This window comes from Anthonomus grandis, chromosome 8 (genome assembly GCF_022605725.1).
Source record: "Anthonomus grandis grandis chromosome 8, icAntGran1.3, whole genome shotgun sequence".
In the NCBI taxonomy this organism is placed as follows: Eukaryota; Metazoa; Arthropoda; class Insecta; order Coleoptera; family Curculionidae; genus Anthonomus; species Anthonomus grandis.
In genome coordinates, this window is record NC_065553.1 from 26,805,931 (window position 1) to 26,828,548 (window position 22,618).

General features: G+C 34.7%; 1 protein-coding gene across 4 annotated transcripts in view; it reads right to left on the reverse strand.

The window, feature by feature from the left end:
• Positions 1 to 22,618, reverse strand: part of LOC126739392 (E3 ubiquitin-protein ligase MYCBP2) — a 714,511-nt gene that overhangs the window by 237,756 nt on the left and 454,137 nt on the right. For all 4 annotated transcript variants that reach the window (XM_050445054.1, XM_050445056.1, XM_050445053.1 and 1 more), the window contains exons 35-36: positions 5,895 to 6,495; positions 5,573 to 5,764 (exon numbers count right to left, since the gene is read on the reverse strand). In XM_050445054.1, the coding sequence (XP_050301011.1) occupies positions 5,573 to 5,764; positions 5,895 to 6,495 (793 nt within the window). The remainder of the gene's footprint in view (positions 1 to 5,572; positions 5,765 to 5,894; positions 6,496 to 22,618) is intronic.

Genomic DNA, 22,618 nt, shown 5'->3' on the forward strand with positions numbered 1-22,618 from the left:
CGTAAAACCCTGTGTTATTTTTTATTTTTCTTTCAAAAGTGTCCATTTTTAGAAAGAAAATAATTTCAAAAAATTGACCGCGGACTAAAATTCAAGCATCTTACAAAACATTGTAAACACTCCCAGTACTTACAGACTTCTCACCTCTTTTTAGCCAGTCTATTAAACAAAAATAAAACACCTGGGTTCTGGCGATTCCTACTTTAGGCTGTGCAAGTGATTGTGTATCTCTCTCTATACCACTTTTTTTGACGATTACGGCGCCGTACCCAGATAAATTTTTAGGCTGTTTTTGCATTACTTTTGTCGTGTTTTTAAAGAGATCTTAAAGGATGGGTGTATCGCCTTTAAAATGTTTCTGTTGAATGGGTCCATCCTTTAATAGTTGGGAGGGGGGTCATGTAAGGTTATTATTATTTGATAGATTTTGGCGGTTTTGCTTTTTACACATTTATGGAAGTGGAGAATTTGGCCTGTATTCGTGTACATTTTTTGTAGTTTTTACTGTGAGGAAGTGTGTTTTTTTATTTGTGTTTGTGAATTTGTTTTGGTATTATACTTAAACACCTTAAAATCTTTGGACCCTGGGAAAATAGGCAGGAAAATTTGGCAAATGAAGAGAAAAGTGTTTGTGCGGGCTTATGAAGACCGTAGATACAGAAGAAAGATATAACATTTGTGATGAAAACAATAAGAGTGATCTGGACAGTGACTTAGACTCAGATAGTTCTGGTGGTTCATTTTCTAGCGTTAAGGAAGCAGAGGAAGAAGCAAGGGAAGTAGAAGCTACAGGGAAAATCAAGCAGTTTTAAAACGTAATTGTTTAGGTGCAGACGCCAAACAAATTTGTTTAAATGTCTATAACAATCTAAGAAATGATCCTCACTTCACAAAAGATTGTAGTGCTTTGCAAAAAACAGCTTTTTTAACAGGGGTTCCCTATAGTATAATATACTATTTTGTAAAAAAAGGGATTGAAGACAGAAAAAAAAGAAAGAAGGAAAAGGACTTGACACTGATATTGTGCAATTGCTAAGGGAAGTTGTGTAATGTAAATACAAAAACAATGAGTTTTTTAAAGTGATAGACAATGGTAATGTAGAAACTACTTTTTGTTTCAGACCAGTGAATGTTATGACCGATTGTCCAAGCATGTTCAGCAATTAGAAACGTATCATCCATTTTTTCTCTTTCTGATGATGCTCCGATAGGAACGAAACACGTGTAGCATTTAAAAAATTATATGGATTTGATGAGACCGTGACTTTGTGTTTTTACCTTTGTTTTGATGTTCAGCAATGCCTGATCTGGCTACTTCTGCAGTGGTCGTCCAGTTGCGATGTTCCTTGGTCCTAACTGCCAGGTCTTTTGGTTTCGCCAACATATGAGTCACCACACTCACAAGGGATCTGGTAGATGCAGTTTTTGGTGTCTGCTGTAGATTCTGGCTTTGTTTTGGAAACAGAACTTCTTATTGTATTGCCAAATCTAAAGGTGGTTTTTAGATTAAACTTCTTAGCAATTCGTCGGATTTTCTCGGATGTACCTTTTATATAGGGGAGAAACCCAGTTGATTCATCCTCTTGCTTGGTTCTGGTTTCCTTCGCCATCGACTTCTGGATAAGTTTTTTGGAATAACCATTCTGCTGCAGATCTTTAGTAAGAAGTGCTACTTCCGCCTTAGAGTCTGCGTCGTTATTGCAGATGGTTACAGCTCGGTTGTACAGAGACCTGATGATTCCAACTTTAGTCGAACCAGAGTGATTGGAATCAAAGTGTAGGTATTTTCCAGTATGTGTGGCTTTTCGATACACAGACGTTCTTATAATGCCATTTGTATTCTTGACAAGTTTTTTCAGTATCCATAGTGAATTTGATACTTGGCACCATGTTGTTCAGGTGGTGTAACAAGCCCTGAAGTTTGTCTTCCCATTTATCCCAGATGATAAATGTGTCATCAACGTATCGTAGCCACATCTTTGGCTTTTGTCGTGAGGTGCTGATTGCCTGTTCCTTAAACCATTCCATATATATGTTGGCTACCACCGGAGACAGCGATGATCTCATAGGCAGACCCTCATCCTGAGCGTAAAACCTATCTTTCAATTGAAAATAGGAATTACGTAGGCAGACCTCCAAAAGTTCCATCACTTCTCCGAGTGGAAGCTTGGTTCGAGACGGAAGTGACGTACTCAGTTTATTCTGGATAATCTTCAGGGAATCTCCAATCGGGACATTGGTGTAAAGACTTTTCACGTCAAAGCTAACCAAAGCTATCCTCTGGTCTGATGTTGATAGGTCGAAGTAGATCCAAAAAATGACTGGAGTTCTTAACGTATGAATTAGTATTCCCTTGGAGTGGTTTGATTATTTCTAAAAGAAATCTAGAAAGTTCTGACGTTGCCGAATCCCTTGAGCTAGTAATGGGTTGCAGTGGCATCAATTTCTTGTGAACTTTTGGTAGTCCGTAAAGATGTGGAGGCTTACTGTGATGTGGGGTAAGTCTTCTACCTACGGCGTCCGTTAAGAAAAAGGAATAGTTCTTTAGTGTTCTGTATACTCTTCCTTCAATAGTCGCCGTTGGATCTTTTGATAACAACCTGTATTTTCCTTTCTGTAGAACCTCTTCGATTTTGGTCTCGCAGGTATTCACGTCCATTATAACTGTCGCAGTACCCTTATCCGCTGGTAGAATTTTAATCGTTTTGTCCTCCTCAGATCTGTCAGCGCTCTTTCTTCCTCTCTGCCAATATTTTAATTAATTTTCTGCCTGTTCAGCTGGTCCAGAGTGCTTCTAACCTCATATCTTAGTTTGTCAGCGACCGCGCGGGGTAGGTGAACGGACTCGATTGAAAAAATTACATCCAGAAGCTGGGGTTTGGTGGATACTGCAAAGTTGAGTCCTCGGCTCAATACTTTTTCTTCCGGGGCAGTAAGAGTTCTGTTTGATATATTTATGATGGTTTTTCCTGATTTGTGGTCTTCTGTCTCTTGTGGGAATGAAGATATTGTTTTTAGCTTTTTCAACTTTGTCTGGTGGTCGATCCTCAATTTGTTTCTGAGCTTCTGACATATATGGTCCATTTTACCAAAAATTGGCTCGTAATCTTCCAAAGCTATTTCTTTGATTTCGTGGAAAATCAAGGAAATTGATCGTTGATGACACATTTATCATTTGGGATAGAGCGGAAGACAAACTTCAGGACTTCTTACACCACCTGAACAACATGGTGCCAAGTATCAAATTTACCATGGAGACTGAGAAAAATTCGACGCTGCCATTCTTAGATGTTCTTGTCAAGAATACAAATGGCATTATAAGAATGTCTGTGTATCGAAAAGCCACACATACTGGACAATACCTACACTTTGAAAGTTGGAATCATCAGGTCTCTGTACAACCGAGCTGTAACCATCTGCAATAACGACGCAGACTTTAAGGCGGAAGTAGCACTTCTTACTAAAGATCTGCAGCAGAATGGTTATCCCAAAAAACTTATCCAGAAAACTATCCAGAGGTCGATGACGAAGGAAACCAGAACTAAGCAAGAGGATGAATCAACTGGGCTTCTCGCAATCCCCTATATAAAAGTTACATCCGAGAAAATCCGACGAATTGAAAGAAGTTTAATCTAAAAACCGCCTTTAGATCTGGCAATACAATAAGAAGTTTTGTTTTCAAAACAAAGCCAGAATCTACAGCAGACACTAAAAACTGCATCTACCAGATCCCTTGTGAGTGTGGTGACTCACTCAATATGTTGGCGAAACCAAAAGACCTTTGGCAGTTAGGACCAAGGAACATCGCAAATGGACGACCACTGGAGAAGTAGCCAGATCAGGCATTGCTGAACATGCTTGGTCAAACGGTCATAACATTCACTAGTCTGAAACAAAAATCCTAAGGAGGAATCACACTGGCGAAAAAAGAAATTTCTGGAAGCTGCCTACATAACGCAACGTGGATGTTCCCAACATATGGAGACCTCTTTTAGCAGACGCACGTCGAGCAACGTCGTGTTGAACATTTTTCCTGATAAAACTTGGATTTAAGCTTAAGATGGTTAACAAAAGGGCTGCTATAATGAAAAGGACTTGAATTGTTAGGTGGCATACAGAATATTTGGAGAAAATTTAAAAAATTTGGAAGGAAGAAAGATCCATATATTATTTAGACGAAACATGGTATGATACACATGACACGGCAAAAAAAGTTGGACTGATTGTTTTAACAAATATGTCCTAAAAGATGTTCCACCAATGATCATTATTCATTGTGGTATAAAAGAAGGTTGGGTGAAAGATAAATTAAATTTGTGTGGCAAAAAAATAGAAGAGTGCAATGTGGACTATCATAAAAACATGCATGCAGGTATATTTCAAACCTTTGAGAACCGTTTGAGAAAACATTAATTCCAAATTTAAAGGAAAACAGTGCAATTGTTATGGATAATGCATCATACCATTCCAGGCTTTCTGAAAATCTCAAACACATCATCACATAAATTGGAAATTGAGACATTTTTATTAAAACATGATCTCACTTTTCACGAATCTCATACAAAGAAACAATTATTGGAAGTTGTAAACATCAAATCATGGGAAAAGCAGTTTGTAGTAGATAACATAGCTAAAAAGTATGGTCATACTATCGTCAACCTTCCTTCGTATTATTGTATATTTAATCCTATCGAGTTGATTTGGGGACAACTACAAAGGAGAATTCACAGGAAAAATAAGTATCCAAAATTTGATAAAAAAGTTATAAGTTTGATAAAGGAGGAAGTTATGAATTTGGGAGAGGAAGAGTGGAGAAAGCCTGATGAAAAAATTATAAGATATGAAGAGGAATATCGTAATTTGCATCACATTATTTTGAATGGAGGAGACCGTTTGATTATAAATTTGGATAATAATATATCTGATGCAGAAATTGAAGATCAGTGGCTAAACTAGTTATTATTCCATATGGAAAGAAAACACTATTTTTAATAATTAAACAAGTTTAAGTTTTGTTTTTTTCAGCTTACTGCCCCTATTGTCCTTATACAGAATAAATGGGCCTAAGTAATTTGTACCACCTATTCTCTCATCACTTATTATAAACACCCCACTGATGGTGCTAAAAACTAAACTTATTAAATTAAAATTTTTGGTTAAACTGATTTTACGTACTTAAATATTATCTTGCTATCAGCTATCCTGAATTTCTAACTTTATAAAACTAAGCCAAGAAATCCCGAATAATAAAATTTTAAAAACAAATAAATTTTAAGGCCGCACCTGTCCAACTTTTCTCGCTTAAGTGGCTGGGACTGAGATTAGACGTCTAACAAAATAGTACGTGGGCGTCTGTAGTCAAATTTTACAAATCAGATGTATAAATAAAAAAAAATTAAAACATTTATTTATTTAATGGAAGATCGCTTAGAATATTACTTTATGACTCTTTTCACATAAAATTTTGCGATTTAAACATGCATACCATGTGACAATACAAGCAACACTGGCACACGCACTATTGGCGGCACATCAAAGATTCTAATAGATCTCTGAACTGGACTTTACATACCTCATCGATGAATACGATGGTTCCATTCACATGAACTACGCCAATCTGTTCACTTTGCAGTGAAGGGTGTGCCCTTATTCTCAAACCTGCCGAGTTCTTTGCCACGAATTTTCTTACTTTACTTGGTTGTATAATTGATTTTTTGCTAGGGTTTTGATTGGGTGGTATTACTCCTTGGGGTGGGTCTTTTACCTAAATAAAATTTTCATTGTTAAGGCGTAACTCAGTAAATTTTCTGTAAAATAGAATTAACTCATCCTTTCCTGTGAACCTGAATTTTTACAACTCCAAATTAAATATCTTAAAATAAAAGTGCCAGTACCTCAACTTTAAACGTCTCCTCCATTTCATATCCATCAATATTAACCACGATAGAGTAGCATCCAACCGAGGCTGGCGTCCAGGTGGCACTGTAAGTACCATCCAAATTTGGCCGCACCAACATAGTCTCGCTGGACCTCTTAACTGGCGGTGAAGTAAACCTCAATTCCTCAAAAGAATAATTCTGGAACGGTTTCATAACGGTGATAGAATGAAACCGCATTTTATCCCTAATGGTCGGCTCGTACCCGTGATGTAACGGTGGAGGTGCAACTCCTCCAAATATCAACGGATCCGGCTGACTAACTCTTCTTATTTTTCTACCAGCGTCACACTCTCCCAGTTCTTTTTTGTCTATAGGTAAAGCTTTCACCTCAACTTTCATATTTGGTACGTACACGGCCTCGCCGTATTGGTCTCTGGTTAAAACGGTCACGATGGCAGGCCATCCTTGTCTTAATTCTTCTCTAGCGCAGATCACTTTACATTGGGAGGGTTCTGCTCTGCTGCCAGGTTGAAGCCATTGTGCCAGACGACCACCAGACGATCCCGCCGTACAATTTACTAAGTCTCGGAGGAATAGACGTTCATTGGAATGTGCACTGAAATAGAAAGGGAAATATAATTAGGATTCTGGATATCTGGATATTTTTCATAAAAAATCAATCAAAAACGAGAATATTTTTGAATATTTTGGAAGGAATTCTAATTTTTCTGTCGTTTTTAACACTATGCTATATGTTGGTTTTGTCTTATAAGGAGGTGGAATCATCTGGCCTGCTTCTGCATATACTTTCTGTGGCCACCGTTCAGCCTTTTTATTTCAGGGCATGTTCTGAAAATGGCCAAGTGGTGGTCGTTACAATAGAAGCATCTTATTGGGTTCTGGCATATTACTCTTGGTTGTTTATGATTTTCCCCACATCTGGATCTTTGCTGTCTAGTCTTATCGTGCTTCTTTGAGTCGCCAAATCTAAGGCAGTTATTATGACATTCGGTTACATTTGAGATGTAAGTTGCTACTAACTTGCTATAATTAAAGTTGAACTATTTAATAGTGAGTTTGCGTCCTTAATTGAGTCTTAATATACACATACTAGATTGTATCTACCTTTCATTATTATTCAAAATAGAACTTCACTCAGATCAGAGTAGTGAAGACCTGCTATATTTCTATTTTCTGACTGGATTGCAATTAATTATTGATTTTTGTCTGCCGAGTCATAGTATGTCTTTCACTCTGTTCATTTTTCTTAATATTTGCTCTATTTCTTAGGATTCTTTGACTGCGATCGCCAAAGGATTTTTGGAATTTCTTTCCTAAGAAAAACACTAGCTCTGAAATGATAAAGAAGTGGTAGTAGTAGTAGTAAGGGTGGGAAGCTAGAGCTAGGCAAGAGGCGTAAAAGTCCCTTTTCGCAAACCCCTTCGCCTTCACTCATAATGCACGGTCTTTACTGACTTGGCCCGTCCTCTTAATAAAGGCTTGCGGTTGTTCCAGTCCAGATCTTTAAGATCTTATTGAATTGTCGTTGATTCAAAATTTTTCCTTCTTGGGCGACTGCACTTGTCAGAAATTCCTAATATGTAGTAAGAAGTTTCTTCCCTTATACCGCCATTCGCATAGAGCGGACTTTCGCTTATACCAAGAAGGTGTAGATGCCTGTTTAGGCAGTTATGCCTGATTAGGAGTCCCAACAATTCTTTGATCCCCTGTGGGCTCTTTGTTAGTAATCGCCTTCCTTTAGAGTTGTCATGATCTAGTATTATCTCCTTGGCCTGTGTACATCTTTCTGTCCTCCAATTCTTCCTTGTTTTTTCCAGGCCCAAATATTAAGTTCCTGGGAAATTTCGTTTTTACTAAAATCGAGATGGCTCGGGGCCTAGGAAGCTGCTAATGGAACCTTCTCTTGCTAGTTCGTCAGACCTCAGGTAAAAGATAGAGTGGGATAATCGCTGCACACCTTCGTGGAACAACAATCTTAACAAAATGCGGTCTGAAGTACGCAAACTCTTCCACCGTGTCAAAACCAGTAACAACTGGGAGCCATATCGTAGGGCGTTAACAGTCTATAATAAATCTATACAATCTATAAATCTACGTAAAGCTTAGACGGATTCATGGAGAAGATTCTGCGAGGACAATAATGAAACGCCTCGCAGTGCAAGGATCTACAAAGTGCTCTCAAAGGTACGCGAACAGGAGCTGGGGGTCGATTAAATGCCCCGATGGCACTTTCACACAAACCAGATGAGATAAGCTTGTAGTCCTAACACACTTCCCCGGGTCCGAATTTCTTCATCACTTTGGAGAAAACGATGGGCCAGAACCTCCGCGACCATCCAAAGAAAACTGGCTTTGCATCACCTGTTATCACTACCTAGAGCCAGTCTAGCATGGGGCTACATTACAACCTGCTGGAAAACTACCAATGTAACATACAGACCGAAAACCGGGCGACCAATTGCCAAGGCATCTTCGTTTAGGCCAATAAGCCTGACATGATGAATACCCTGGGGAAGGTCACTGATGGACACACTAGAGATGTGGCGCTGGAGAAACGCCCGCTCAATATCTAATGTCCACCAATACGCCTACCAGGCAGGTAAATCAATAGACAGCTCTCAACAATCTTGTAACGAGCATCAGTAACTCATTGAAACAATACGGCAAACTCACTGAAACAGAAGAAAGTGGCAGTGGCGGCCTTTTTAGACATAAAAGGAGCCTTCAACAACGCACTGCCACGCTCACTCTATGAATCGACAACATTAAGAGGAGTGAGCCCTCTTATCTGCAACTGGATCAAAGCCATGCTAAGTGACGATCGAAGAATAACGATCACTATACAAGGCGAACTTTTTGGAGTCGAAGTTAATGATTGATCCATAATTCAATATATAGGGCCTGTAGTAGCCCAAATTGCGATAAATCGCTCAATCTGGCCACACTGCTGATAGATATTATTAAAACAGAGACAAGACAACACTAAAATCTAAAATCACCAAAAAAATCAGCCGGACCTACACCGCCGCCGCCGGCGCCGTCTGTTACAAACATAGACGTATAACCAAGGACATATCCTTGTTTATACGTCTATGGTTATTGGTTACAAAATACCGCCGTCCGCCGTACGGTACCTACGCTACAAAAATAAAACAACTATACGGGCGAAGGGCGAGACATCTATCGACTGCTATATGAAATGTTAGCGTAAGAAACTCTTAAATAAAAGAAAATAATAGCGATAAATATAGTAAAATAAAGATAGTCGCTAAATAGCCGCTAAATTGACTTAAAAATTAAAAGCAGGATTTAGTGTAAAAGCAGTTCAAAAGGAGGACATTTGGGTAGAAAAGGAGAAAGGAGAGCTCACAGCAAGAAAGGAGGACTGTCCTCCCGAAAGGAGGACACTTGGCAACCCTAGGTACAAATCCCCTCGTTACCTTCCAATGCTTCCCGTTTATTTGCTACTTCAATACATTCTACTACTTGTTGTGTTTGTTATGTTTTCCTAGCGGAAAGGATTCTCCTGTGTCCATCCATGACCCAGATTTGGTTCGCTGACCATTCTTCCCTCATCGGATGTCTACCCGAAAACCTTTCGTTAACCTTAGTTTGCCACTCGCAATAGTACATGACCGTATGACTTTCCTAATTGAGATTTACTTAAATAGTGACGTTATACCCAACCTAATAAGTTACTAACAAACTGAATAGTCTCACATTCTGTCCGACACCGTCTACATTTTTGGTCTGAGCTAGTTTTTAAAATTTTTGTCTGGAAATATTTAATTGCGATCGCTTGTTCTTGACATGCAGAGATACGTGCCTCCGTCTCCACTTTCAGTTCTTCATATTTGAGTCATCTCCAGGTATCTGCTTAGTTACCAGTTTCTTTTTCTGATTCTTCTAGAATCTGTCGCTGCATTCTCTTTCCTTTTTATCTGTTAATTGGTTTTTTTCCTTTTTTCCAGCCTTGATCCTTTTCAATTCTTTTTGTTTCAGCTATATTTGTAGTTCTCCATGTGGCGATTGAGGCTGTTTATGTTGTTTCCTCACTTTTTGTCCGTAAACCATTCCCACATATTTGTCATGTTTTAGTTCTAAGTTGTGGCTTACTTCCACATTAGTGAGTTCCCTAGATCCATCTCTTCTTGGGACAAAGAATCTGTATGCATCGGGTCTTTGGTGTAGCGGGCTATGGATGGTCAGGTGCTTTCTGCTTTTCCTGTGTATTACTTTGATTTCTGCCTGAGCCAATATTCCAAAGCTATATTGCAACACTTTTCGCCGTGAGGTCAATCTTGAGATAGATATTTTTTTATTGATTGGATATTGCTGGGTATGTTTGTTTTCCATCTGCTTGTGATTTAATGTTGGTTTATTCTCAGGTATTTATATATTTCGTGTTTTTCGAGAACTCTGGTGACTATTCTTTCGTCAATTTGTGTATTTCTTCTTTTTAATGTCTTACCATTTTCAATTGTTATTTTGGGAGGGGCTAATAAAATTAATTTACCCTTGACAATTTGATTTTTCGATCAAAAATTCTTCAAAAGTGCTTCTTTAGAAGACAATATAGACAACTATGACATTCACTGGTAGAAATGACGGTAATAATAACTGATAAATTCTGTACATTTTACGTTATATTTAATGTAATAATATTTTTACATATTGTATTGGGTAAAATTTCAACGTCATTAGAATTTGCAGGTGATATTCTGTATTTTTTTATTTACACATAAAATCTACAATGTAAAGTGAAGTTTTCCTAGATAAACAATGTGAAAAAATAATTTACACAACAAATACTGCAATAAAAATTACAACATATATTATGTACTTATATTTTTACATGGTATATTATGTAACTACATTTTACATAATTTCATATGTAAAATTACAGTACAGATGGTGTGAAATCACTAACAACAAAACTACTATCGCCCCCATGATAAACTTGCCAACTTAGCCATATTGTTTTACTTTATTTCTCGTTCAGTCTTTCGTCCATCAACTGGCATTATTTTTCTTTAGTTTAGTGTGTCGTGTTGTGCCATAATATACATTGAAGCGTAGTAACGGGTGTGACAGGTAAACCCGTAGTTTAAGGTGAGTAAAATATTCTTTGTTATAATGATGCAATGCAAAATTTGTGCATTTAAGTGTTGCACACACAGAAAGTACTTTAAAAGTGTGCTTTAATTCTTTTAAAGTGTGCATGGCTATTTACTTTATTTATAATATGCAGTATCCAAAACAAATAACATTACAAACATGGAATTAATACAAAGAATGTTTTTAAAAATTCATCCAGATTCCGGATCAAAATCTAAAAAAATTAACCCCACAAAGAGGAAAGTTTTTAATTATATGAACAAATTTAAAAAAATTTCTATAACTAAATAGTAACATCTTCTTATGAGTACTATTTTCTTCATTATAGAATAAATAATAATATTTAGTATTAGGTCAGAAAATTTAGCATTTTTAGGATTTGCATTTTTAGTTCATATTTCTTATGATTAAGAATATATGTACATGTTGTTTCTTATTATATGTTAATATAATTACATGTATTTTTAACGTTTTTATTTAGCAATATAGTTTATGTTATATTTAGGTATCAAAAGGTTTGTTAGGTTTGTTATACACTTGAGACATAATTAAGTCATCAGGATATTTACCAGGTCGTTTCTTAAATCAGAGCTCTGGTATATTTTAAAATGATTGACATCTATAAGAAGTGTTTCGAGAAAACTGTGCAAATAAAAATATATAATTTACAAGTCATCTAATTTTTACTTTTAGTACTCTATATATATTTTAAGTCAGTGATATATTAGAAAAAATATATTTTCATTTTCAATACTTTTTGAAAATCCTGACGTATGTATGACAATAATTTTAAAATGTGCTTTTTTATATTAATATAACATATTTAATGGGTAATTTGTTTCATTTGTATATACATATCTCCAAACAGAACTCCGCATTAAGAAAAGACCACCTCGTATCTATTATTTAAATTTTATATTATAACGGTTTTTGAAGTATACATAGTTAAAAAGTGACTTTTGAAAATTTTTTGATACGTCTAATGTTATGTGAATGTGCCTTTTAGAAATACACTTATTTTGTTAAATATTTTACAGTATTTTATTTATATTGTCATATTATTATAATTAGTATGTAATTTTATATTACTTAACGAAAAATTTCCAAAAAAATACATTTACTATTTAATTTTACCTGGAAAACTACGTAAATTTACATAAATAAGCTTTGTGTAAATTCACACGGGGTACATATGATTTTTAATAAAGAAATTCGCATTTTAATATTTACTTTTACCTAGACAGCTAGGTAAATTTACATAAATTTATTACGTAATTTAAATCGTAAGTTTACTTTAGAAACGTACATAATCTACTCTGTAAATTTCTGCATAATGGTTAGTGTACAATCACATCGAAAAATTACATTGTTTATTGTGTACCCATTTAATATTTACATATGGAATGTAATTTTACACAATATATTGTGGTAACAAAATTGCCAACGTAATGTTATGTAAATTTACAATATGCGTTTTACCAGTGTTCTTCAGTTACTACCAATATCCTTGAAAGGTATAATGAACCCCAATTAATTTTATTATCAGCCTTCAATTTAATCTTAAATAGCAATGTTCATTGCTTATAACAAATATAGAATAAAAAATCTACTCTTTTTCTACATCCAGTTTTATTTGGGACACCCTATAATGGTTCAATATCGAGGTGCGTTTCGGAATGTCCGGTATTAAAATAGACAAAACATTATTTTCTCGGAAACTACAATCACAAAAGCAAACAAGACAAACGCATTTCGAAGACCACTCATCAAAGGTTATCAACAAATGAAATTTTAAATGTTTGCATTGTAAGATAAGGACAAAAGCTAAAATCGTATAATATCGGCATGGCTCTTGATTGTTTGAAACAGTTAGTTAATGCAGTTGGATTTTTTGTTTTTTATTTACCTTTTAAGAATGACTAATAAGTATTATTTAGTATTAAATTGGTTTGTGTTATAAATGTTCACTATTGTAAATAAATTAAAATCAATTCAAATTTAAAATCATGAAGGGAGCCTGTTTTTCTCCTTTGAATAGTTTTTAATTAACATCTATTAATATTAGTGACCGGCGTTTCGAAGAGCTGTTTTCTACCTGAGTGCGGGTTTTGGTTTCCTTTAAAGATTTTACACTTAAAAGCACCACGGGTCTCGGACAATAACTTCCTGTTTTACACAAACCTTTCTTTTATTCAAAAAAAAAAACAGAAAGTGTTGCAAAATACGATGGTGTTTTTCGCAGAATTCACGGTTAATTATGAGAAAATAATGCAGGTTCTGGCCCAATATGATTTTCAGAATTAGTAGTTGATTCTCTGTTATTTCGAGATTTCTTCCCCTAGAACTAAGTGCAAGGTTCTTTATCAAAATTGGTATAATAAATACAATATTAACAAAATGGAATCAGAACTTAGAGAACAACCATAGCTCTTTTGGAGATACATGGCAAATATGAAGAGATCTTCTGGTGAATTTCTTAAAGCTGGGCAAACATTTGCTGACCTCTTTGCTAGGTTCTTTGAATCTATTTACCCTGGTCAATATTTCGCCTCTATGAGCAATGCTGATATTTATAATTCCTTTAGTACTATATATTAAACTCCGGTGTCGATCCTGCTCTTAACATCTCAGATCACTTATTAATAAAATGTGAACTAAAGCTACAGATATTTAAACAAAAACCTTTTTACTTAAAGTACAGGAACTTCCGCAATTTTAAGCAGCAAAACTTTTACCATGATAATAATAATAATAATAATAATGACTTTTATTTCCAACAAATACATAGATATCAAAATAGTAATAAATTTGTCATAGATTACCTAAATGTGGCGCAGTCTAGCTAGTAGCTACTCTACTGAACAATACATAGGAATCCTAAATATTAATTAATTATTAACTAATGTACAGTAAATACGTTATAATATATACATATCACATATTATAATATATATTTATCCACATAATATATTATTCTACAGAGTCTCCACTGTTATATTACATCCATCAAAATTACTGGCAACCATTAACTCAGTCAGTAGGTATACCGATACTACCGTAATTCAACCTATACCATCTAATTATTCTATATAATACAAAGGCCGCTCTAATTATACAAACAGATTAATATGTCCCTTAATGTGTTTTTTAAAATGAACTGATGGCAAAAAATTTAGGGTTCGCAGAATTTTGTTATAAAGATTCGCTATGTTATAACTAAAAGATCTTTTAAAAGTAGTTGTCGTGTGAAATGGAATTGTAATGACACTTGTATTATGAAGATCTAAGCTATGTATTTCAGAGCGAAACTTTATTTTTCGATATAAATAATCAGGACATTTTCTCGCAATTATCTTCTGAAACAAGATGACTGAGAGGAAAATACGTCTCTCATCCATTCTAAGCCATTGTTACTCCCTCAATTTAGCCGATACCCCTCGCTCCCCAACACGTAAACCTCCAATCAACCTCACACAGTGATTTTGAATAAGTTGGATTCGGTATATATCTCTTGTTAACAAACATGGTGCATAAATTACATCTGCAAAATTGAAATGGGATAGTACCAAAGAATTGCAAAGCAGTTTTTTCAAGGGAACTGTAAGTAGGTGTCTGTTTTTAAAAATCAGTTTTAAGTTTGAAAAAGCCTTTCTTATGCACATACTTACATGTTCACTAAACCTTAAACTCGAATCCACCATTAAACCTAAGTTCTTAGTGCAGTCCGTAAAGTTAAGTCTATTATTATTTAAAGTTAGATGAATATCATGCAGATGTACATTTTTTAACCGAGCTCTACCAAAAAGCATAACCTGGGACTTTAAGGGGCTTAGTTCCAAACAATGTTTATTAGAAACTGTAAGGAGTGTCTCTAGATCTTGATTCAATTGATTAACCGCTTCTACAATTTGATCTGGTCCAAAGGATTTATATACCTGTGTGTCATCAGCGTATAAATGCACGGTAGAATACAGGGACGGATGGGACAGGCGGGAGACCGGGAAATTTCCCGGTGGGCCGGTCGGCAAAAAGAAAAAAATTTTAAAAATATTTTTTGTAAAAAAATAAGAAATAAAAAATAAAAAAAAATAAAAAAAAAATAAACTAAGTACCGCACTGACCATATCACTCCCGCCCGCTTAATGGAAATCCTGTCGCGTCACATCGTGTCGCGACAAGTTAAAACAATAACAATCATTATATCCACCAATTCCGAGATGTCATTCCGTCTTGCTAACGTCTGTACGCGCCGCGCCGCCGCCGTAGGAAATAGTTCTTCGAATTTCGGACTGAACTGAATTGGGTGTTTTTTTGTGATTTTTGTGAGTGGTTGTTATATATTATACGTACTATATTATTATCGTTATCGTGCCTTGCCAAAAAATTCATAAACCATTCAAAATTCATTTAGATTCGTTTTTAAAACCGGTAATCTTAAATGAACGTGAACGTGATACTATAATTAATACTGATTCTCCCAGTACTAATCAGGAAAGTACACCAAAAAGTGATTCCACTGAGAATTTTAATTCAAATGACGAATCAATGATTACAGGGGAGATTTTTTTTTTTAAACGTCCAGTTTGTGATGAATTAATCCGATTTTTTGAGTATCATCCGCAGAGGCCTAAAAGCCAGAAAGAGATACGTTTTAACATTCAAAAAGTATTTGATAGAGATAATGACACTCAAAGGCAGTGGCTAACATACAGCACAGGCAAATCTGCGCTATTTTGCTCTATTTGCCTGGCATTTTGTGGCACCAATGAGTCAAACAGTTTTATTATAGGTATGAGAGACTGGAAACATGTACACCAGAGGTTAAACGAACATGAATCGTCAAACCTCCATACAAGAAATATACAATCGTATATAAGATTTGCAGCCAATAAAACAATAGGCAAGTATATATTAAGGCCCGAAGTAATAGAAAAGAGAAGTTCTGAAATTTCCCGTAATATACAAATTCTTCACAGAGTGTTAGATGTTATTAAATTAATTGGAAAGAGGGGTTTATCCTATAGGTAAGTACCCACTTATCTATTTCTGCTTTTTAGATTTTATTTCATTTTATTCTCGATTTTATTATTATTATAGTTTGTTATTTCTTATAGTATATGTCTAAACATTTCATAGCGCCGGTAATAAACTTAATTTTGTCGCGTCTAGCCCAAATGGAAAAAAAAATCAAAAACTATAATTCCGTATTTTTTACAGAGGAAACGCTGATGAAGCTGCATATACGCTAGATGATGCTTATAAGGATCATGGCAATTTTTTAGAAATTATCCTACTTCTTGCCAAATACGATATAATACTAAAACAACATCTAGACAAAATTATTGAAAAAAGTAAAAAACTTAAAAATGCTGGTGTTAAACAAAGATCAGGGAATTTTTTAACATTTATTTCAAAAACATCCATAGATTTAGTTATAACTTTAATAACAAATAAATTTAAAAAAAATATTTGTGAAGAAATAAAAGAGTCTGGAATGTTTTCTCTAGAGATAGATATCACACAAGATATCTCGGTTAAGGACCAGTGTTCTGTTGTGATCAGGTGAGTAGTATTCATTTATTTATTATTTATTAAAAAAAAATGTTTTTAAAATTTATAATACATTATTAATTAGTCTATGCTTCCAACATTTATTAGCCTAATTTCTTTTAAAATCATATTAAGTATAATCTAAATTTTAAAAGATTTAATCTTTTAGGTATGTCTACAAAGGAATGGTTCACGAGAGGCTTCTGGCAGTAATAAATTGTCATGATACATCTGGACAAGGGTTTCAAGATTTAATTGTTGTTGCACAAAAAAACGGACTAAGCATAAACAAATGTATTGCTGATTCAACAGATGGTGCTGCTAACATGCAAGGGAAATATAGCGGATTTACTAGTAAGATGAAGCAACAAAATTCCGAGCATGTCCATGTGTGGTGGTATAGTCATATACTGAATTTAGTCCTGGGAGATGTTTTAAAAGGACATATTAAGGCGGCAACCTTTTTTGCATTTCTGAACTCAGTTGCAGTTTTCTTTAAAGAGCCATACAAGAGAATGGATATTTGGAAAAAAACGTCACAAGATCCAAAACTTAGAGTACTACAAAGTATAGGAGAAACCCGATGGTGGTCGAAAGAACAAGCATTAACTAAAATATTTCAGCTTGAATGTTCTAGTAAAAACGCTAAAAATCTTACCCGCTATATGTAGATCTACTAGAATCAGTAGACATCATTTCAAAACATACAGATTTTAATCCAGATATCCGATCTACGGTAGAAAACTTTAAAATTAATTTCACAAAGTTTGAAACGATTATGATGGCCTTATGGATGATTATGATATATTCTTAAAAATATTCTCGATTACAGGACCACTGTCGCGATACCTTCAAACGAAAGGTTTAGACCTAATTAAAGCCAACGCGATGATTAAGACATCAATACAACATTTAAAAGCCATTCAGAGGGATATGGAATGGATCACAAAATCTGTTAGTGATTTCATGTCTTCAGTTAATGACGAACTAGATAACCGTCAATTGGACATTGAATTAGAAAACGATTTTCCGAAGACAAGAAAAAGACGAGTTAAAAAGTTTTTTGACGAAAATACGTCTGACGAAGCTCCTCAAGACGAACATAAAAGTTTTTAAGTATGTGAGTCAATGTCGAACAGGTATGCCCATAATATAGATCTCTGTGCTAAACTAGCTATTTTTAATCCAGCATATATTAAAGAAATAAAGGCAAACAGCTCGCTACCTGAAAAAAGTATGCATTTGATAGCTCATTTAGTTGCAAAATTTAATAACAAGGCGACGCCTGACAGAATTAAGGAAGAGTTAATAAGTTTTGCTGCTAACTGGGACCTTTACAAGTTATCTCTTCAAGAAACGTTTGCTAAAATCGATATTTCCAATCATGACAGTGAAGGGGAGGATGATAGAGACGATGTGCAAGGAGATTGGAAAGATACAATTACAGTTTGCTCTTGCAGGGATTGCGTGTATTGCTGTTACGTTGCTATTTTAAAATATAACTTGTATCAGGAGGCGTATTCAGTCTTAGCAACGGTGTATCAATACATTTTGACTTTGCCAATAACCCAGCTGTCATGTGAGAGATCATTTTCCATTCTCAAATACATTAAGAATAGACTAAGAAATAGATTAAGTGATAATTTGCTTGAATCTTTCATGCTTATGAATATAGAAAGATCTCTACTTAATCAAATAGATAATGAAGATATTATAAATGAGGTGGCAGAGTCCAGTACCTTGTATAAAAAAAGTTTAATGTACTGAGTTTTTTTGCATTTTCTATGTTTCGTTTGAGAGTTCGTTGTTCCTTTTTCATTTTCTTATTTTTAAAACTTTTCGGTTGTTAAGCTTGTTTGTTCTTTCTTTTTAATAGTTGACTGAAGACTGAATTCTAAGAAAGAAAAGTTATAGTTTAGGATAATATTAAGACATTCATATATTATTTGTGTTATAATTTTTTATAACACAACAATATATAATTTATAACACAAAATGTGTGTTTGTAGGCACTAGCGAATTTTTTTAATATAATTCATCAGGGCTAAGTAGGCCGCTTCGCCCGAAAATTTCTCGGGCCGGTTTCAGAGAGCCCATCCGTCCCTGGTAGAATATTGCAAATGCTTTACCATCTGAGAAGTATATAATATAAAAAGCAAGGGCCCGAAAATGGATCCTTGTGGAACCCCAAATAGCAACTGTTCAGAATCTGAGACTTTGTCATTGACCTTCACTTTTTGGCTTCTACCCTGTAGATAACTTTTAATTAGTTTAATCGAGAAATCAGTGAAACCTAAATATTTTAAGATTGCTAGTAGAAGATCGTGATTTATTTTATCAAACGCTTTAGTCTAACAGGATTAAGACAGTTAAATTATTGTTCTCGATACCATGAATTATATCGTCCGTAACTTTCAAAAACGCTGTTGAACAACTGTAGCCTGGTCTAAATCCGGACTGTATTGTGGGCATTAAGCTATTTTGTTGGACATAATCACGGATTTGATCGTTAAGGACCCGTTCTAAAATTTTTGAGAGTAGGAAGAATACTTACAGGGCGTAAATCTTTTAATTCCATAGGTTTATTTATCTTAGGCAGAGGAATAACAAGCGAGCACTTCCAATCATCTGGAAAGCAAAATGTCTCTATCGCATAGTTTACTAAGTGCACAATTACAGGAATAATTCTGGGACAACAAAGCAAAAACATGTCAATACCAATGTCATCACATCCGGTGGCCTTGGAATTTATTTGAAATAAAGCATCTTTCACTTCTTCGGTAGTGGCCATCCTAAAACTGAAAACACACGAGTTCGATAAAATATTGTTCTGATAATAATTTAATAGCTGAGAGTCTGGGTTGATTTGTGGTATATTAACAAAATAATTATTAATGTCATTTACTGACCAACGGTCGATGGGAACTACCTTTTTAGATTAATCATAAACATTAAGGTCCCTCATAAGTTTCCAGTTTTCTTTAGAACCATTTCGTCTAGTCTGACTATTAAGGAAAGCCTTTTGTTCCCCTTTATTTGTATCAGAAACGTAATTCCTCAGTTGCCTATAAGCTTCCCAATTTTCGGCAGTTTTATTTTTTTTATATTTGGTTAAACATTTATCTCGAAGTGACATTAAAAATTTTAGATTAGGGGTAATCCATGGGCTTTTCTTTTTTGTAATACGAGTCGTCCTTGGAGCATAAACATCAAAAATTTCAATTAAAATCGTGGTAAATACGTGGACTTTCGAGTTAATATCCGGTAAATAATAAATTGTATCAAACGGAATAGTATGTAGTTTATCAAGAAACTCTGGCTTATTAAAATTTTTAAAATCTCTGTACGTATAAAAAAATGGCTTAGATTTTTTAATATCAACATCTAATTCACATTTTACAAAAAAATTATCGGAAAAGTTAGAGTTTTGATCAACATTTAGCGAACAGATTAAATTATCTCCTGAACATAACCAAATCCAACAGAGACTGTCCCGAGGGTCCATGGTGGGTAGGCTGTTCGACCATTTGCTTTAGGCTTAAGGAATGTAAAATGGATGAGAAACGCTTTACATCGTTGGATAAGCTTGCCATATTTGCATTAAAATCCCCAATACATATCAAATTATCACATTCTGTTAACAACATAGAAACGTTTTCCTCAAATTCATCAAGAAAATTATTAAGATTATTACCAGAAGGCCTATAACAAACTCCACAAATATACACATTATGTTTAATTTTGTATTTTATCCATAACTGTTCTGCATGATTTTTACTTATACAATCAACTACTTCAAAATAAATACAATCCCTAAGATAAAACATTACCCCTCCACCTCTATTTGTACTTCGATCGCTCCTAACTAAGTTGTAACTCGGGATTTGAATAATCTCGTCAGGAATTTGTTCAGTCAACCAGGTTTCTGATATTCCCACAATATTAAGAATCAAGAAGCGAATATTAATTTGTCCCACTATTAACTTGCCATTCATAATCTAGATTTTAGTATAAACAGTCACTGCCAAATGTAGCCAGATAAGAGGAAAGAAAAAAAAATCTCCTATTCAATCATTTCCTCTATATCCGTATCACTCGTGATTACTTTATATTTTTCACCATTTACGTACCAAAATTCTACCATCCCTATGCCATATATACTCATAAGTGTCCTTTAACTGTTGCTTTGCTCTTTTATAAAGTAAGTAACTCTCTTTAGTAAGCTCCTCTTAGACTCCTCTTTAGATTTCATAGAGATAATGGACTTAACTCCATTATGGACAGGAATATGTTGCACTTTGTCAACGTCCTCTTCTTTTACCTCTGGACACAGGCTTTGAAGCAATTTCACTATCTTGGTCTCTTTGTTCTCCGCTTTCACAGAAGTCAAAAGACCAGTAATGTAGATGTTTTTTCTAATTTTAGCAGTTTCATTAACATTTAAGACGACTTTAAGTTCTTGAACCTCCATTTTAAGAATCTGGTTCTCGTTTGAAACCTCAGACACCATATGTGACAAGACTTTGGTGCGCTGCAACTCCTTTTCATATTTTTCGTTAAAAAAATCCATTGATTTCATCTCCTTAATTTCGTTCTGGAGTTCTCGAATAAGTAATTTCAGTTCAGTATCAGCTCCTGATGTAGAAGTGTCAGTATGCGCCAAAAGTAGCGAAGATGATCGTCTATTTAGATCATCATATTGTACATCTCTGCGAGTCGAGTTAATCGGCTGTGACGATTGACCCAGTGACTTACGGCATGTTGCCGTAGTACAAGCATTGCAATGCCAGGGTGACTTATTTTCCTTCATTATTCTGGTTTCTAACTCCGATATGTTACCACATGCAAGATGGAAAAAACCATTACATGTTCCACATTGCAACTTTAACTTTTTGCCGAATGCTTTATTGCACAGTCGACAATTTTTCGAGTGAGTAATTTTATTTAAATAAAGAAGGAAGAAAAAGTAAAAATAATTAACAACGACAACTGCGCTAAAGGTTGATTTGCAGAATAGTTTCGCTTCTAATCACTGACTTAAGGTACAAAGTACAATTCACAGATTATTCGCTTTGTTATTAACTTTAAATGTGCGTTTAAAAATAGTTCAGGTTTTATTTACCATCAAGTTCCACTGCAATACCATATACTCCTACTGGTTATAGACATAAAACTATTTTATTTATTACACAACAATCCTAGTTCTTCAAAAATATTGGAGCACTTTAAAAACAACATATATAGCATTCAACGCAACGTTGCCAAAAAAGCTATACTATCTTTTGTCTATACCATTTCATAGCATTTTTCACACCACTGATATTAACTCGAATTATTTAACATCTACCTTACTAATCTCTTTGACACACACGCACCGTCAAAAATTATATATATCTCGAAAAAAAACTCCCTGGCTTACTTAAGAAATGAAGAACTTAATATACCTTAGAAACAAAGCACTTTATAAGTACAAAAAACAGAAAACCCTTGAAAATTGGGAGGAATATAAACTCCTTAGGAACCAGGTTACTATTACAGTGAAAACTGCAAGAAAAACTTATTTTTCGAATAATATAACGATCGAAAATCCTAAACATAATTGGAAATTACTTAAATATTTAAATATATACTGTAATCCTAAGAATATAGTTCCTGCCATGCTAGACAACGTGGAAAATATTAACAAGTACTTTGTTGATGCGATTACTTCCAGAAGCCCTGATAACTTATCAGATACCTTAAATTTTTACCGTCAAAATAAAAAAAGTACTGCAGGCGACTTCACTCTAGTCCACATCACTGACATTAAAAAACATTATTCTCCATAAAATCGGAGGCCATTGGTACTGTTGGTATTGGAATTAAAATGCTCAGATATTGTTTGATTTCTGATTTCTATTTAATTGAATTCTAACTCAAAGACCTTTGGCCCATAAGCATTCTGCCAACCATGGCAAAGATCCTAGAGAGCTGAGGGACTTTCAAATACGTAGTTATGCACGAAATTTATCACGATATATTATCATCCATGAAGTCAGGATTCCGCAGAG